This window comes from Ambystoma mexicanum, chromosome 10 (genome assembly GCF_040938575.1).
Source record: "Ambystoma mexicanum isolate Mex_15411 chromosome 10, UKY_AmexF1_1, whole genome shotgun sequence".
NCBI classification, from domain to species: Eukaryota; Metazoa; Chordata; class Amphibia; order Caudata; family Ambystomatidae; genus Ambystoma; species Ambystoma mexicanum.
In genome coordinates, this window is record NC_090932.1 from 1,575,829,052 (window position 1) to 1,575,848,974 (window position 19,923).

Here is a 19,923-nt window from a genome sequence, read left to right on the forward strand (position 1 = left end):
CTACTCTACTGACATGGAAGAATAATGTGCAAGCTGATTTATGCCATGCCCTGCTCTTAATGCAGTCATGTTTAACTAAGCGTAGGTCTCATTGCACCCAAAAGGGATTGAGGCTCTACATAGGGTGGCAACAAAATTGAAGCTTTGGTGCCAGCCTAATTTGGTGGGTGATGGCAGCAGTCTTTTTTCTCCTTGCCGACAAACAATAGTTTGTATTAAAGCCTGGCACTCAGGGCCCATGAGAAATAGGTGAGCATTCAAAAGGTTAAAGTAATGTCTACCTCCTGTTAGAAGGCAATACATTAGATAGCCACAATGAATTGTAAAAAACAAAGGTACCCTGTAAAATAGCCTACAGGTAGCCTCAACTCCCCGGCAGCCTCAAGTTCACCGACCTCTACCATTGTAAAACCTTACTAATAACATATTGTTAGGTTTTTCTTTTCTAAACTGATTTTGTTCCCTCTGTGCATTCTTTTATTTTATGTGTTCAAAATTATATTTCATGTGACATCTTCGTAAAGTGCTCAGATATGCCCTTTGGTGTTTCCTTAAGTAATATTGTAATTGTCATTTGTATTGCACCCTTTCCCATTGGTATGGTCTCAAAGCGCTGTAGGTGAACGCCCTCGAGTGATTGAAGTCTAGGTATGGGAAATTCATCAGAGGAGTTTATAATGCGTGTGTGCATTTTAGCCAATACAAAGGTAGGTAGGGGTGCCCAAGTCCTTCCTAGCTACCCATGTAGAGCAGGCATGTGGATGGGTGCTGTGAGGTAGTCTGGGGAGTATGCAAGAGCAGGAGAATAATTCAATTATGAAATAGAGAATTCCAAGCGACAAACAGAATGTAAACATTAACTAGTATGGAATTCCAGTATGGGTCGTCATTGCAAGAGTGAGAGCTACAGAGAAAAGGAGCAGCATCGATTGATGCCTGTGACACAGAAGACGGGACAAAAAGGAGACATAGGAAAGGGGTCTTGGTTTCTCTGATTTCTAAACTAATTCCAATTTAGTATCAATGATACATTGGCAAGCTCTACCCTGCCTGAGCAATGCCTATGACACAATTCTTATTGCTCAAACCCCAAAGGATTTACAAATACTCATTATCAAACATACAGATTTCATACAGATTTTATAACCAGTGTGACTTATTACTTAATGTTTCTAAACACAAAGAGTTTGTAGGTGGGAGTTAAAAAGGCCTTGCGCCCATTGTTTTGCATTAAGTGGGTCCAAATCGGACCATGTTAATAGTTTCTTCATATCTAGGGATAAAGTTCTCTGAAAACTGATCTGGTAGAACACATAATATGGCCCAGAAATAAAAAATTACGCAATCATCTGGTGTCATATTGACTGATAGCAACTTTCTCAGATACCAATCAATTGAAACAGTGATGAGATTTTATCCCTCAAAGCCTGCTATCACACTTTATGGCTCTGAAATAATGATATACGAAGATTCATCCATGCTCCAAATTAAAAATGACAATTTCCTCAAATGTCCTCTGTGTCTATGTCTGCAGCATCTTTTTCTGACCATAATAAATTAAACTGTGGCTACATAACAGATGAATATAAGTTAAGACTTTACTTATGTTGCATTCAATATGAGCGTACTCAGCTGTAAAGTTGACTTGTCAGATTTTAAATGATAAACTGGCTAAAAAATCATCCAAGTAAAAGCTAATGGATTCATTATATTTAGAAATGCTTTGCTTTTACAAGTCAGAGATCTTGGTAGTCATTCTTTTTGCATAACAAAGAAAGACAAGATTATATTTTTATTTATTTATTCATTTGAATTTGTAGAGCGTGCTACAGCCTAAAGGCATCGGCAAATATAGATACCATTGAGCTTCGTAGCACCCTTAAGTATTTTAGGGCTTTTAAGAGAGAGAGAGAGAACACAATGAATTAATTAAAAATGGTAATAGATTACATTTTACTATTACTTATTTTGGCACAAGAGAGGGTTATCTTAATAGGATCTCAAGGCCAAAGGATAGCTATATGTTAAGTCGCTTCAGTTTAATTTAAAGGTTTATGTATTTTGGTTGAATGTAAATTGATAAAAGTTTTGTTTACTGTATTTTCACCCAGTTTTTTTAATAGGTAGATGGTGGGTTGAGGTTAGACATATAGAAAGGGAAAGAGGAGTGGTGGGGTGGGAGCAGCAGTTCTCCACCACCTTTGGTGGTAAGAAAGTCAATAAAAAAATGCAGTAAAAAATAAATCCACCGGTTCAAATCAAAGATCCGGATAATCAAAAACATATTTCTTTTCTTTGCACCTTCTGCATACATGTTCAGTAAACAATGTTGCACTTATCATTTTTAAGATTGAGGGACTTTAGGCAATGTAGACACGCACTGTTTGTTTTTTCACAATTGTTACCTGATGTTTTAGTTGCTTTGCCAGTTCAGCAATTTCCCCAATTAGCACTATGAATCAGAAAAGGTGTTTGGAAGCAGCTTTTAGAAAATATCATAATATGCATTATGCATATTATGCATTTATAATGTAAGGAACTCAATTTAATTTCTATTTATTTGGGTACTTTTGATTATTTCAATGACATTTCTAGAAATCTAATACATCTTATGTATTCAATACGTAAAAGTTTCAATACAAATTCTATTCAATTGGAGACGTTTGACTATCCCAGTGAAATTTCTAAGAATTTTATATATATTTTACAATTGTCTTATTTTGCCAATTTTTTAATTCTTATTTATTGATTTCACCATTGATGTATATTTGGTCTGAAATAATGCATTGATGTCTGTATCCAAAATAAAGTATTTATTTATTATTTATAGTATTAAATAGATTAAATGCATACAAAATCCTTGAAGTACTGCCAGGGGTCAAGAAAAGCTCAGATCAATGTGCAAATACCAGCCTCTTTGTCCTAGTTGAGGTGGTCCAGTCATTCTTGGGAAACTTCACTAGGGACACCACAGCTTTATTTACACTGCATGATTACATTATGCCCTTAATTGCGATGGTAAATTCATTTATGAAACTATTTGCCAATCCCCTTGCTCCCATTCTCAGTGAAGGACACTTAATGGTCATGGAGCAGAACAATACCTTCGGCCAGTCTTTATCTGGATCTTGTTCCAGCTGCTGCTCAAAAACATCCTCATTGTTGGTGATCAACAGAGCTCTTTGAAGTTAGGCTGATTGTTTTCAGAGCACCAGAATGGATTATCTTGAGTCTGTGCCTGTATCTGCTGGGTTTCACAAGGCACTCTCTTGTTTTTTGCCTTCTTTAGTTTTCATATAGAGCAGCTGGTGGATCTGGTGGTTGGACTGCACAGCTCCATGCGTCAATACACAGGAATTTGAGAGTATTCCACATAGTGGACACCAGGCATCTGAGGAAGGTATCGGAGTAAATTGAGGACATAACCATAATTGGTGTCAAACTCATTACACTCTACCAATTCAATCTTGATTGTCCAAGTTATGATTGCATCATGTGCAATCTCCAGGGTTCATCCTTGACCCAAACCAGAGTTTTCTGAAATCTTTGCTGTGATAGTGGATTCAGTGGATTCAATGCCACATTCTTCACCAGCCATCAGAGTTGATTTTCTAGAATTGTCCTTGTTTTTCACAAGGCACTGTAGGTAGCACAGAAGGGGCAGGATTGGCTGAATGCATTGCATTCCAGCCGCTCAGAGTTAATACATTATTTTGGCTATTCAATTAGCTGCAAAGCAGGGCATATGGACATGCAGAGTGTTTTGGTCCAAATATTGGCCAGAATATTACAGTCCCTTAAACAGCATGGAACAACAGCCATTCTGAGTGATCAGAGAGGCTGGGGATGCAATCAACCTTACCTTTGACCTGTAAGGTGGTATTGCGGTGGGTGCAGAATGTGCCCTTATTTTGTCATCATGATCAAAGGTACAGTGTGCAGGTAGTCCACATGGCCGTAATCCCAACCTGTCCGTGGTGAAATATATTAGTGAGATGGTATCTGATACAAGTTATCAACATTCACGTTGCTGTATTTGGCCTCCTTTGACAAATATTGGTTTACAGGCCATGGGACACACAACAGTGTCATTCAGTGTGGGCTCCAGTGAGATTCTGCTGGATGACTTCTATGAACAGAACATTGCAATCCCGAAAGGTGTACTCTGCGCTGGTGGAAAGATATTTCAGGGAATCAACACTATACTGATGAATTCACACAACCCACGTGATGCCAGTGTTGTGTTTAACATTTCCAGCAAATCCCGTAAGGTCATTCATTTACATTCCACAGCCTATTTGGGCAGCAGAATGAGGATTTCCAGCTGTGTCTTTCAGCCAGAAGTACACAGTTCTCTTGAACTAGTTTTCCCATTGTATTACGATTTCTTGTAGTTGATTTGAATTTGGAAATTATTTTATTCTTTGAAATTTGTTATGCAGTGATTTAAGAACTGTGGGTTATGGTTCACCCTTTATAAGACATCAGAATGAAAGTAAATTCTCCTTTCAACTCTCTTGAATTTCTGTTCATTAATGGCATTAGATGGAATAATTTAATATAGATACATGTAAATACACATCTAATTTCAAGGTCTCTATGCCTACGTCACTCTCGCGTGAACACAGAGTGACGACTTAATTGAAATACTTCAAGTTAATTAAGATAAGCTTTCTTAGATCAAACACATGATGTATGCTATAACATTTGTTTGGAATCTTATATATTTCAAAACGTGACATTTGTGTGTTTTTCAAATTTTTAAAATCAGTAAAAAGCTCCTGAAAAAAATACCTACCATCTAAAACCGCTAACCGCAAGTCCAACTACCATACATCCTTGTGTGGATCAGATCATAATAACTTACGCAGATAATGACGGACAAGACATCACCCATGCCGATTCCCATGGTGACGTGCGGTATGTCATGCGGGGAAAAGCCGGCGTCTTGGAAGATACTGTAGGAATAAAAGTACATCTGAAAAAAACAGAAGTAGGGTGATGTGAAAATAAAAAATAACTGAAAGCTAATTGGCACAACCACGTCCACATGAGTACCAGAATGTGGCAGTATTATCAAAATGAGCATGTCACTGTGATGGCCTTGCCCACATATGTTTCTGAATATTAACCCATTGGCTATGTGTGCACCTGTGAGAAGTATTATCTTGAGTGACGCCTGGAAACACTTTCTGCTGTATAGGTGCCATCTAAATGTCCAATGAATAAATAAATAAATAAATAAATAAATAAATAAATAAAATGTGTATTTGAGTGTTACAAAATTGTCCGCATGTGCACCTTGGTGTAACAGTACTGTCATTGGGTGCTTTCAATTATGAGGACATTGCCCCGAGTGTGACATCGTTGTGAACACTGACACCTAGTGCAACACATGTACCAAATGAGTACCTGAGTATGACTCTGCTGTCAGTATGTGCACATAAGCGTGACAGTTTTGTCTACTGGTACAACTGCGACAACATGTTCCATTTGTACACCTAAGCGTGACAGCACCCACTTTTGCCACATGTGAATCTGAATGTCAGCATCTACCTTCAAGTGTGAGGGTATTGGCCCCATGTGAATCTGAATGTCAGCATCTACATTCAAGTGTGAGGGTATTGGCCCCTTGTGAATCTGAATGTCAGCATCTACATTCAAGTGTGAGGGTATTGGCCCCTTGTGAATCTGAATGTCAGCATCTACATTCAAGTGTGAGGGTATTGACCCCATGTGAATCTGAATGTCAGCATCTAACTTCAAGTGTGAGGGTATTGGCCCCTTGTGAATCTGAATGTCAGCATCTACATTCAAGTGTGAGGGTATTGGCCCCTTGTGAATCTGAATGTCAGCATCTACATTCAAGTGTGAGGGTATTGACCCCATGTGAATCTGAATGTCAGCATCTAACTTCAAGTGTGAGGGTATTGGCCCCATGTGAATCTGAATGTCAGCATCTACATTCAAGTGTGAGGGTATTGGCCCCTTGTGAATCTGAATGTCAGCATCTACATTCAAGTGTGAGGGTATTGGCCCCTTGTGAATCTGAATGTCAGCATCTACATTCAAGTGTGAGGGTATTGACCCCATGTGAATCTGAATGTCAGCATCTAACTTCAAGTGTGAGGGTATTGGCCCCTTGTGAATCTGAATGTCAGCATCTACATTCAAGTGTGAGGGTATTGGCCCCATGTGAATCTGAATGTCAGCATCTAACTTCAAGTGTGAGGGTATTGACCCCATGTGAATCTGAATGTCAGCATCTACATTCAAGTGTGAGGGTATTGGCCCCTTGTGAATCTGAATGTCAGCATCTAACTTCAAGTGTGAGGGTATTGGCCCCTTGTGAATCTGAATGTCAGCATCTACATTCAAGTGTGAGGGTATTGGCCCCATGTGAATCTGAATGTCAGCATCTACATTCAAGTGTGAGGGTATTGGCCCCTTGTGAATATGAATGTCAGCATCTACATTCAAGTGTGAGGGTATTGACCCCATGTGAATCTGAATGTCAGCATCTACATTCAAGTGTGAGGGTATTGGCCCCATGTGAATCTGAATGTCAGCATCTACATTCAAGTGTGAAGGTATTGGCCCCATGTGAATCGGAATGTCAGCATCTACATTCAAGTGTGAGGGTATTGGCCCCATGTGAATCTGAATGTCAGCATCTAACTTCAAGTGTGAGGGTATTGGCACCATGTGAATCTGAATGTCAAAATGTAAATTCAAGTGTGAGGGTATTGGCCCCATGTGATCTGAATGTGACAACATTTTTCAAATGTGCAGCTGAGTGTGACAAGATTGCTACATTTGCACCTGAGTGTGAAAGTAAAGTTCACATGTATATCAGCCTGCGATTGTGAGGTATTGCTCAGCTGTCACCGGTATGATTTCTTCCTATCACAGAGCTCATATGATATGATAGTTTATTTATATAGCACCTATACACATTATGTTTCAAAGCATTCAAGGCAAGGGGGTGAACAAGGGAAAATACAGTGACATTCTTACAAGCCATGAAAAGTAAGGATGTGAAATGAACTATCGTACTCGGCCTGATGACATTTTAGTGCAAGAGCTAAGATATAGATAAGGAAGGGAGGGGGAGAGTGGGAAGGAAATGGAAACAGACAGGCGACTACCGTATTAGGCCTGACGACATATCTGGTAGAGCCGGAGAAAGACAAAAGGTGAGGGAGAGTGGTGCAGAAAGGAAGGGGAGGAACAAAACAAGCGACTATCGTACTAGGCCTGATGACATTTCAGAAAGTGCTGGAGGTGAGGAGGAGGAGACAGACGAAGTTGCTATCATACTCGGTCCAAGGGCAATTCTGATAGAGTAAGTGCATAGAAGAAAGTAAGGGGAGAAGATAGGAAAAGGAAGAAAGCGAGAGGAGGAGAGAACAGAGAGTAAGCAGTCAAAAAGAGTGGAGAAGCAAGAGGGGAGAGCGAATACAATTGCAGAAGTCAGTAGTAACAAATAATGTTGCAAGCCAGGATACAAGATGAAGATGGAACAACATGATTCGGGGCCACCTTGAGTACAAGATACAAAGGAAGTCCAGCATGAGAGTTGAGAAAGGGTGACGCACCGTGATTCAATGAAGTCCATAAAAGGCAAATCCAGCATTGGCCACAAGACGGAGGTGGTGAAAACAGAATGCATCAGGACAGAATCCTGCAGAAGTAGGCTGGAGGGGGAGGGGGAGCAGGGTAGAAGAATCAAGCAAAACAGGCAACACCTGTGTGCGAGAAGGGTGGGCACAAGGGACCATCATGGGGAGACCAGAGTGGTGGGGATGGCCTATGGGGACAGAGGGAGTAAACACATGTTGGTGCATGCTTACCTGCTGTCTGAGCAGGGGTTCGGGGCCTGGATCCTCCCGGTCCGAAAAGGTCCAAACAGGAATTGCTCTTTTCTTTGTCTGCCCTTCGCTTCAGACGCCCGGGCAAGACACGTCCTTGATCTAAAAGTTAAGAGCAGGAAGGCAGGACATAGATGCGACCAAAGCCTCTCTTACTCCTTGGAACCTCCACTGGCCGGCTTCCGGCTAGGGAGGTTCCTTATACCACACCAGAAGTAAAAGAGGAAGCCAAACGTTCTGCAGAGGTGACGCGAGTTGTGGGTTGCTGGGTCACCTAAGTGGATATGGGAAGAAAGCGAAGGTAGCATGGCAAGAGTAAAGGGCGGGTACGCATAGAGCAGCAAGGCCTTAGAGTAGGGGAATGGGACTGATAATGGTTGTTGTGGTGCTCCTCCTGGTCCTCCTGGTCTGTGCTGGAATGGTCCTGAAACCTTCGACTGATGGACATCTATGAACTGGAGGTCTGATAACCTAGGTGCTTTAGGGTGCAGTTAAGGGTCTCATCCCAGGGGCCACTCCACATTCATATGTATCTGTATCAAGTGATTCAGGTCACACCTAGGAAGCAGATGTTAAAGGGTCTGGTGCACCTTACAGAACACGAAATACATAGGTCAGAGAAAGGGATAGCATGGAAATAGAAATTCGAGGTACCTGCATGGTGGCAGATAAATCAATACATGTGGATATGGAAGGAGGCACAGGGGTAATGCAGAGGAAATAAAGAGATAGTGCCAGAGAGTCCACACCCTCTGGCACATCCCTACCACCATCTCTCGAGTCACTGCCCTGGTGCACCAGCCGCCACAGCATCCTGCAGCTCAGGGATCAGCAGGTCCAAACCTCCAGAGCCAGATCCAAACCAGGCCTTCCAATGTCCGCAAATGATACATTTGAACTCAGAGATGGAAGTTATTTACACAGTCTATGGTGATCCTGAAAACATGGTGTGACTGGGATTCACAAGGACTGACCTTGGATACTGCTGTTTTAGGATATTCAGTGAACACAGGCTTCCTACCGCCCTCCACATTCTGGCTACTGACAAGGTGACCAAGGCTCTTTGTGACTACTCAAATATGCATGTTGAAAGGTTGCCTGTGGCTCCAACCCTTTTCCTCTGATTGGCCTGAAAAGGGATACCATCCATCCTCTGTGACAGGTTACCTTAAAGGTAGGGGAAGCTATGCCCTAAGAAATACACTGGTGCCCTGAACCTGTTGCTTTGCCCCTGAGCTTGGGCTTGGAAGCTAGCGTCTTCGATACCCTCTGAAATTAATGGTGCCTCTCCCTTCTCCTAGTCTGTACAATTATTTTCCTTGCCACTGATCCTACCCATTTTTGCCTTCTCGCTCTCTGCGTGTCCCCTGCCTGTTTACCCACTGTGACCTCTGCACTTCAATAGTCAGCCTGCTTTCCTTCAACTCCAGAAGCAATGGATCCTTGAGGGACCAGCTGGCACGTCTGTCAGGTTCATCCAGTAACACGTAGCACCATCATGGTCTTCAACCTCGTCTACGTCTTCCGCCTTAAGATCAAATTTTGATCACACACGAAATTCTGGCTATAAGTTCTAAATCTCTGCAGAATGACTGTCGTACCTGTAAAAAGGCCTCAACTGTGGAAGCATTGAAACATCTACTTTTATTCTGCCCCGCGTTCAAAGACAAGAGAACTAAGCAATTTGGACAGATAACGTTGAAAGATTTGGCACAGGACACAGAAGATTGGTGGTCCATTCTGATGAACGGCAGCCAGACTGTTTCGTGATAGCAGTTGTCACATTTCTGAACAAAGTCTTTCAGGACATTTAGGGGAGATCTCTTGCCTTCCCTTTTTTAACTACACCATGTGATCCCGGGAGGATAGCTCAGCGGCAACATGCTCGCCTTGGAAGCAAGACAACACGGAGCAACACAGGTTCGAATCGGGGGTCCGCACTTAGAAACCTCTGTGTATTAAGCGCGTTATAAATAACCTATCATATGAAATGGAACAAAATTTCAGTTTTTTGTTAAGAAATTATAATCAATTAAAGCAAATTAAAGATAAAAATAAAAAAAAAATCACATTTTCAATTCTGAGTCACCAGCTGAGGGCACTGTGATAACTTTTTGGGGCATATGCAGGGATTAGGGTGGGAAGAGACATTGTAATGGGGAGCGCAACACATGAAAAAGGGCTTTGCCCAAGCCAACTTGTTGAATTTGCATGTTTGCTTTGAACAAAGGAAAGGGGGAGTGAGTGATGTGGCAGAGGGCCATTCACCCGCGGGCACTCACCAGCACCGGCAGTCTATCACTCAGAGCTTCGCTCAGTGGTGCAGCAAGGCTGCTGCCTGGGGAGAGTGAGCAGGGAGGATAGACAGGGAGACAGAATAGTGGGTGGTGGGGGCAAAAGCACCAACAAGCAGTGCAGTGAATAGTCAGAAAGAGGTGAAAAAGGATGGATTGTGAAAAATGAGTGGAGTTGAGAGACAGGACAGGCCCAAGAGCAAGGCTTGGGTTCTTACGTGACAGAGCAAGCATGGGCGGACTGAATGAGATGAGAGACATGAACAAGAAGCCATGATTGCAAGAAAAAATGGGGTGATGAAAAGATATTAGGGCTATAGGAATAGAATGGGCAATAGCATGGAACGCAGAGAAGGGATAATTAGTAGTTCAGATACAAAGCAGGACAAGAAGAGAAACTTAAGTGGAGATAAAGACCCGGAGGATTGAAAAGGTTTCAATAGACGTATACGCTCCTTGATACGCGCATTATAACACGCTAGTTGCCTTTCATATCTTGAGGGGACCTGTTCACGCCCCCAGCGCCTAGTTAGTGAGTGCTCAGTTAACAAGTGATAATGCCTGCACTGATGTTCAATAATGCTTAATGGATACACTCCCCAGGTCACAGCTCTCGAAATGTCTCATTACATTGTGATAAGGTTCACACGCTCCTGTTTTTGGCTCGTGATTCCTCCACCCATGCCCCGAGTAGACACTCAACTGCATTAACCCCACAGAATTCTAGGGGGACTAGCAAGGACACCACCATGTACACCTGCCACCTGCTCGATCGATCTCTTAGTAGCTCCAGTAGGCTCAAGGTTTGTGTGTTTCGCCTTGCTTCCTGCTCCTTCATCAGGTCCTTGAGCTCTTCCTCGAGATCCGCTTCTCCCCAAAGCTGCTTCATAGCTGGAAACAAGAACATAAAGGTTAGTGCTCAGGAAGCATAAAAAGTAGAGCATCAGGGTTTCTTCGGAGTGGTGCTAGGATGCCAGTTGTGACATGCAGAACACTATAATGTGGTTACAGTTTGGGGACACATGAATTATCTATGACTCATAAGTTATAACCTACAAAGTAATGTTCAAAATGAAGGTAGCGAGGTGGCAACACTAGGGGAACACAAGTTAGTAAAGACAAGGCCACATCCATGAACTGTTAAGGGAACTCTGAAGCCAGCTTTGCAGCAAGCCACCATACCAATCTATTACATTACTTTTGCCTTTAAGGTGTATTGTTAGTTTATTTATCTTTATAATAGGCACACCACGAACTGGGTTGCTTCTGGCACTAGCAACCAGGGATTGGGAGGCAGGAAGATGCTAAGGGAGGGAAATGTGGAGGAAAGGAGAAGGGTGGCAGAGTGGTGGGGGAAGGATAAATGTACAGCATGCAAGGAGGGGGCAATGGGCAGAAAATTAAATAAGAGGAAGATGTTGACTGCTTTTTGCAACAGAATGAAGGATTACATTGTGCTCATCTCGAGGGGGAGCAAGGAGTACCAAAGACGGTGGGTGAAGATGGAGAATTATCTGTCTCTTAGATTGGTGCAGAGGGCGGCAATGCTAGTAGGTTGGAGTCAGAAAAACCCAGGCCTCTTGGCAGGTGGCAACACTGATGAGGTCTTGAAGGTAGAGGGGAGCCAAACCATGCATGCTCTTGAAAGTCAAGCATCAAACCTTGAACTTGATTCTGGCAACCACAGGGAGCCAGTGGGGTCATTTGTGGAGGTGTGTCCTCAATATGTTAAAAGGTCTTCAGATTGCAGTTGCTCACGAGATCACAATATAAAATGGCATAAAACAGAGCTGAACGAATCATTGCACATGAGGAGCCGAAGTAAGTATTTGTGTACAGACAGGTGGTGGGGGTCATAATTAGTATAGTGATTATGGTAGAAAGTATTTGGAATATTGCATCTCCCTAACAACCATAGTCATTATGAGTATTGAAGTGCTAACTGCATTCACTACTTGACAGTGGTAGAAGTGTGCCTAAAAAGAAGTGGACCTGTGATGGGTAATGGGGTTGGCAGGGGGTGGGGGGAGCAAGGTGCAACACATGTTTCAAGGGGTTGAGGGCGGACCTGGTTGGCAGCCAAGTGGGTGAAACCGACAAAGGAAGGAGGTCCTTTGTTTTGTTTTTCATTCATTTCTCTCAGCTGGTCAGTCATTTGGAACATTTATATATGGCCTTTGTGAAATCATTCACCCCTACTCGCTGCGCTTAACCCATAATTAACACCTAGCTGAACAGCTGCTGCTTCAACAGGGGCCTGCTACTAGAACAATGTGTGCTGCCATAAATAGAATTTGGCAATGTATTAGTAAGCCTGGATACCAAAGCTGAAAATGTCATTCGGCTAAAAATAGGAAATCTTCCTAGATGCAAGGCATTTCTATAGTTTACGTATTTATTTATTTAAGTTTGTTTATATAGTCATTCATTTATATAGATATGGTTTATGTAAAGGTAAGAAAAGGGAATACCCTGAAATAAGGGAGTAAGTGGAAGTGACGGTCTACCAAAGGCCGTCTATGGGTGCCAGATAGGTAGAAGCAGTCTGTCCCATTAGTTCACCCTAAGGTTCCCTCCACGACCCTGTTCAGTGAGGTTAGACTGGCAGGGAAAGGAACAGGGGTACTATGTTGTTGAATGTTAATAAGGTTCCATTGATATTGTTTTGTGTTTGAATAAAAAGGGCCCCCGGTTGGGAACCCAAAATTCCACTTTGGGGTCTGTGGTCAATGCAAGAGGTTGACCTCAGTGGATGTTAGGAACTTCTGGGGTAGCCCATCTCCTGTTGCAGGAAATCACTCCCCTATAACATGGTTTCCTGGCTGGACCATTTAGACAGTAAATTGTTACGCTCGATCTTAAGGGTTCCACCCGCGGTACAAGTTGAAGCCCTTCGGTGTGAATTGGGCTTACTGTCACTGAGGGCCTGTTGGTTGATACGTAGAGTGGAATTATTTGCGACTCTATGTAGGGCTGGAAGGGACGACAGTACCGTTTTTAAAATGTTTGTAAATAATGTCAGTCGTAATGAGCAGGATACTCTAGACCTCGATTTAAAGGAATCAGCGAGGACATTTCTAGACTCTATTCACCTTGATCTTCCTAATGACAGCACCTCTCCAATATTTCCTAATGAACTGAAGAAGAAAACCATCATTTGGGGCTGTGCACAGAACATGAGCAAACTGGTCCTAAAGAAAAGATGTATTGAATACACTGACCAGGGCTTTAGGCCTGGTGTGCCATGTTCTTATTTAACTAAGCCTTGCACGAACGAAGAAAGACGCGTTATTAGTTACCTGTTGCTTAACATACTTCCAACATTGGACTATAGAGGATCCTGGAAGACTAAGGATAGGAATGAAAGACTCTACCGTATGTGTGGCCACACAGCGGAAACAAGTAGGCGTCCTTTGACTCAATGTAGTCCTTTGAAGGATAATTATAGGTTAAGTTCTAGTAGATTCAAGCATACTTCTCTGGAGCTCGACTCAGATCAGTTTTGGAGTACGAGTCAAGGCGGGGAATCACTAGTCATTACGACGGAGGCGTTGCACACATGGAAAGAGATAACAACAAATGTGGAGGCCACATTGAGATAGGCTCCTCATTTTAAATGTGCAAGATAAGCAGGAGAAATCTAAATTGAACTGATACGTTTATTAAGACATTTTATTGATTTGTTGTGAATTTGATAATGGCGTATTGTAATTGCAATGAATTTTTATATATTTAATTTAGTGTTGAAAGTTGTAATTGTCTAACCAAAATAACACTTAATAACATTTTGTTTCAAAATAACGTGTTTCATGTTGCATGTTGCCTAGCGCCCCTCTACTTGCAGATGATCTCTGTAGAGAGATGTTGTGAGTAGTACCACTCTAGCCTAGCGGAGAGAGCCAATGCCAAAACGCTAGGGCTACGCTCATCAGAATCTTTTACAAAATCAAGATCTATTTAGATCTTTAGTTTAGTTTAGTTTATTTATTCGTAGAGCGCGCCAAGCCCGTAGGCATCTGGGCGCTATGCTTACAGGTTACAGGATACAATACAGTATTAGATTACATAAGAACAGTTGCAAATATGCAATGGAAATTGAGGACATTACATTACATATATACATAGCATGTGAAAGTTGCCCACGTGCTAACGGTTGGAGGGCAATGTACAAGCACAAAGCGCTAGTAGACACGAGACACAGTGGAAGTGCAATACGATCGGTATGTAGTGTACCTATTGAAGATAGAGTGTGTAGTTCTGTCTGATCACGAGGTCGTGGTTATGCGACAGGGCAGAGATCCTGCCCCTCAAGCCGTACCTTAGCATTTTTCCTAAATAACAGGTAAGAAGGTTCCTCTCTTAGTGATACAGGGAGGGCGTTCCAATTTTTTGTTGCAACGACCGGGAAGCTGGCTCCACCTGCTCTTTGTATCTTGAACCGTGGGATCACGACATAATGAGTCTGGGCCGTTTTAGTTGACCGGGTTTAAGTGTAGCGAGTGATGCTGTTGGACAAGTATTTAGGCCTTGATAAGTATCTTTGCCCTGATACATGATATCTTAGATAGGGCAACGCTATTAGACAATAGTTTAATTTGTGCTGAGAACAGCATAGGCCAACAGAAAATAAAATGGGGGTCCACTTGAAAACCTTGCCTAAACCACTCTTCAAAGCACTGGCGTAGCAGGTGCCCCCCTAAATGGGTCCTCAGTAACAAGCTGCTTTTGCTACCAGGGATATTGGGGGTCATTACGTGCTAGCTGGTCCGGAAAAAATGCTGGTAAAATGCTGGTACTACCTGCTCTGGCATTTGACCCGGACTGGGTTACTCTGAGTCTGCCGGTAGGGGCAGTGAACCACTGGCAGGCCAGACCTGCCGTGAGTTCAGGCCCCTTCCAGCAGAGAAATCACTGGTGCTTTAGTAGTTCTCATCCAATGGAGTCCTGTGGGATTCCATGGAATGGGAACTTACTGCCTTAGCCGGCACCCGTAATATCCCTCTCACATAGCGATATCGGGTGCCGATAACAGTAAGGCGAGCATCCCGGTAACCCGCCGTTGCTACCAGACTCGTAAAGAGACCCATTGTTGCCCAACAATGAGAGCAAAAGGAACGTTTTCTGCTCGGCGCAAGCCTCACTCCCAAAAGAAAAACATGTCCAAATTGGAATATAAGACTCATATTATGCAAACATTTAACTAGTGAAAACCAGTGTATATCAAAATATTTGCATTCTCACAGACATGTGTGTAAAATATATAATCTAAGTCCATTTTTAAGTTCCCGAAATGCTCTTTGATTTTATACAAAGCAGACAGGAACTTTTGTGCCATTTGTCCTCATATCCTTTCCCATATGAGATTCATTAATGGAATCAGGGAGATTAACTCACTTATTGATCTTTATAGATAATGAGTGAGGGAATATTTTGTTCATAAACAGTGATTTATTTACAAACTGGGCCAGAGAAATGCATTTAGATTAAGCAAACTGGACGCAAACAAGACCACCGAGATCATGGCCCAAAATACATGTTTGCAGTTTCTCATGCTTTCTATTCTTTTTTTGGATAATATTATAGCTATTATTTGTATTATTATTAATAGGGTACCTATTGATAGTGGACAGAGTGCTTTACAAGTCATGGGGGTAATGCATGGTGAGGGAAGCAGAATGCAAGGGATCAATGCAAGGGAGCGGGGAGCAACCAACTGTGGAGGGGAGGGCGGTCAATTTGGCAGCACGGGATCTGCAAGCAACCACAACACAACACAGGGAGGGGCAGATCAGCCAACCTCAGATTAGGTGGGGAGTGGAGGGTGTTATGGAGAAGCAATTTCATGAAGAATAGGTTGAGAGCTCCTTCCTGAAATGTAGAAGCAAGGGTGCACATCTTGTGTTGACAGTGAGAAGGTTCCAGAATCTGGGGGCTTGCCTGCTGATTTGAAAACATTAAGCAAATGCTTATCAACTTCTCTGTTAGCAAGTGTTATGACAGTAAACATGTATTAAGAGTATATAGTTTTAGACTATAAGAAACATTTGAGCACATTTTTAATGCCTGTTAATGAACAAACAGTGAGTGCAAATGTTATAAACAGCTTACCCAATGCTTAAAGAATATATGAGCTGCTTGAAGGAGTAAAATGCTTATCACGTCGGAAGCGGCCAGTTCTCAGCTCTGTTTTGGATTGTGAGCTTCGAACGTGGTGCGGCTTGACGTTCTTTTCGTTCTGGTGAGATCTGTGAGACTTGTGAGGTCCTTTCCTCTACGGCGTGGAGCGTGACGAAGAGTGTGCAGAGGTACTACGAGCAGCGTCGCAGCGTTGGAGAGATGCAGGAAGCAATGCGAGTCAGCGCCTGCGTTTGAGCTCCTACTACCTGCTCGCCACCGACGCGGGCCGCGCTGCTGCCAGTTTCTCGCTGTCACCGCGACCTCCTGACTGGCCCTTCCAGCAACGGGACTCCACTCGTTGCATGGAGGTTGCATGGAGGTAAAGCGCAGTAAAGAGCAGTAAAGTGCAGCCGTATGAAGATTGGTGCCCCCCTGACCTTGCCTTGCCTGATTTTGCCTGATATATTGCTTGATATATTAAACAGTGGGGTATCTGATTGCTGGCACTGAGCGTGGAGGATTAAAATTGCTGGTGCAAAGATACTGGCCGGGTCTACTTATCCTCAAATTATAGCTTAATGTGGGGCATTATCAGTTACTCATAAAGTCTTACATCTCGACTGCTTTGGTGGGTCTAGTCTGCTTGTGCTGCTATTACATAATATACGTACAAGCTAGGGGAGACTGCGGGGGAATACATTCTCCTTTGATCCCACTAGCTAACTCTTGAGCCCACTCTTTTTGAGTTATTATGCCGCCAAAAGTGAGCAGTGCTAAAACTTCTTACAATTTGAGGAAAGGCAAGACAAATAATTCAAAGATGCCTGTTAATAATCTGCCTGGAGGGGTCAGTTCGAACTCCCCAGCCAAGACTAGAGGCACGATCCCGGCATTGTTTGAAAAAATTCCACAAGTACGTCCTACAGATCATATGGAGGAGACTCACCCTATAATCCACAATGGTAGCCGTCCCCTGGATCTTACGAATTTTGATGATATAGATAATAATTCATTACTTGATTTGTGTCTGTCCATACAGAAATCAATGGGCCCCCCAACAAACTCTGAGGTGTTGGGAAACCCCAAGAAGGTGCCCACTCCGAGGGCAGCAAGTATGACAATTGAGGCACAGGTACTACAACCAGAAAATACCGCTATGGGGTCTCTCTGCTCGGGCCGATTGTCGGAATCACCAAATCTTTTGATTGATATAGATCAGCCTGGAAAACATGACGCTGATCGTTTTAACGAATTATCACTGTTGAATTCTGCCGCGATTGCCGATCTACAGGCGTCCTTAACTTCCTTGCAATTTGCGTTACAAATCCTCCTAAAACTATGTGGGAAAATACATGTAAATACAGTCTTGCAGCTTAATTTACCTGGCTCAGGTCCATCCCACGGAGTGGAGTCTGAAGGAATTAAGGAGCCTGATATACTGATATTTCCAACTAATACAGAAGGGGGAGAGCCCCCTCCAAAAGAAGATCATATTCACTTGACTAAAAAACAGCGCAGAATGGCTAAGAGAGCGGCTTTAAGAAACATTCCAGTGGAGGTGGCCTCTCCACTTCCCAATACAGCAAATCCCCAGCAGAAATTTAAAAAAGCGAAAAAAAGGGCTCTGAAAAGAAAGAAACACCGAGGTAAGGGCCCGGGAACACTCACGAGCTGGATATTGCCAGAGAAGTCCAAAGAAATATCCGCAGTGAGTAATGACAGTCAAGACTCTATTCTTATTGACAGCCCTATTGCTATGGACAACCAATTTTCCACCGCGCAAAGGAACAGTCTAAACAGTACCTATGAAAGCATGAACTCGGAGAAGGCATGCCCTATCCCAGCCAGAGATGAAAGCAAGGACGAAAATAGGATCTGCATCGTGAAGAACTTGAATCAAAAATGTGGAGGCAAGTGGTTACCTCGAGAGGCTGTGCTTGAAAAACGTCACTTAATACCTCAATTAAGAGTTATTAGGTCAGAGGACTTCTCATTTGTGGAACTACTGTGTAGCACCAATCCAAACGTAACGGCACTGCATTGTACGGTTTTGGCTTCTGCACAGCTGATCCGTAAATATAGAGGCAATCTGGCGCAGGTGGGGTTGGGGGTGGATGTTAATCCTAACGATGAAGACCCGTTGATTAAGGATAAATCTAAATCTACTAAAATTAATGACAAAATCAAACCCCTCCTTATTACCGGTAAGCAAGTACAAATGAGTGATATTCAGAATACACTTAAGTGGTTAGCAGAAGCTTTGCCCATGGCTATAAACAAACCATGAACTTGCTCATTGTTGTCTTGGAACACGAAGGGTTTTAAACATTTTATTGCAACTAATGGGTCACTACCTTTCATTATGAATCATTCTTTTTTTATGTTACAAGAAACTTGGTTGATTGCTCCGATTGTGATAGACGGTTTTAAACTATATTACACTCCTCCTAAAAAAGGGCAAATGGGAAGACCATTTGGTGGACTGATGACTGGGGTGGCCAAGTTTATAACATCAAGAGAAATACCCACTGAACTAGAGGATAACATTAATGCGGTGGAGGTGGTCACATTAATTAAGGACCACTGGGCTAAGCTATTGCTGGTTAACCTTTATAACCCCCATGATGTATCTGTGAGTGACCAAATTCAAGATAGATTGCATGATCTGCTGAGTTATTGGAAGAGTGAATGTAAAAGCAATGTCATTGTTATTGCAGGAGATTTTAATTGCCTTATCAAGGCAGAAGGAGGTACGACCAATAATAAATTACTATACCCGTACCCTCTTATGCAACATAACAGTGATGAGGAAGGAAAGAAATGGTTATATTTCATGAAGAGTTGGGAGCTGGAATGTCTAAATGGAAGAACTATGAGTGACCGTCCAGGTCACTTCACATGGGGAGCGGGTGTGGCGTATCGTACCCTGGACTACTGTTTTACTAGTGCAGAGGTGGCATCCCTGGTTAATGATATGAGAGTGATTGAGAATGATTGGAGTGATCACAATGGTCTCAGTTTAACCCTGAATAGTTATATCAAATCACCCCCTAAAACGTTGACGGGAAGCCTTCTTGTTAATCACTCAATTTCTCGACTAATTTGGTCAGAGAAAAACATTTCTAGAGCTTGCCGGGATTGTGGTGATTGGGATAATAATCATTATAATAGGTTTGTTAATTTATCTATGGAGGACTTGGAAGGGTGGATTTATAACTTCACTGGTAAATATAAAACCACACAATCCTCATTGGTTATTAGAGAACAGGGTTCGACCGAGACCTATGATAAGACAATAAGAGATGCTAAACGCACCCTTAGAAGAGAGATACGTAAAATCAGAGCTACCACAAAATCCATTATTACTATTCATGCCAGGATTAAAGAGATAAAAAATAGGTATAGATCATGGCTGAAACAATGGAAAAGGGCAAAAAAACTGGCATGTTGGCAAAAGACTGTGAGGATTATTTGCTCAAGAAATTCCCGTAATATTTGGGCACTTCTGGGGGATGCGAGGGGTAGCAGAGAATCTCCGCAAATAAACCCGATTGATGCAGAGGAATGGGTGAATTTCCTTGAGAAACGTAATGGGACTAGGGTTGCTAATTCCAAAATAACCAGAGTATCTATAATAGCTC

General features: G+C 42.6%; 1 protein-coding gene across 4 annotated transcripts in view; it reads right to left on the reverse strand.

Moving 5' to 3' along the window:
• Nucleotides 1-19,923, reverse strand: part of LOC138492611 (solute carrier family 2, facilitated glucose transporter member 11-like) — a 419,436-nt gene that overhangs the window by 135,562 nt on the left and 263,951 nt on the right. For 3 of the 4 annotated variants that reach the window (XR_011276228.1, XM_069619902.1, XM_069619901.1), the window contains 2 exons: nucleotides 10,869-11,056; nucleotides 4,868-4,978 (listed from right to left, as the gene is read on the reverse strand). Coding sequence is in view for 3 of the 4 variants with exons in the window: in XM_069619902.1 (XP_069476003.1) it covers nucleotides 4,868-4,978; nucleotides 10,869-11,056 (299 nt within the window). In the remaining variant the exon portion in view is untranslated. The remainder of the gene's footprint in view (nucleotides 1-4,867; nucleotides 4,979-10,868; nucleotides 11,057-19,923) is intronic. The other variant, XM_069619903.1, reaches the window with a different exon arrangement.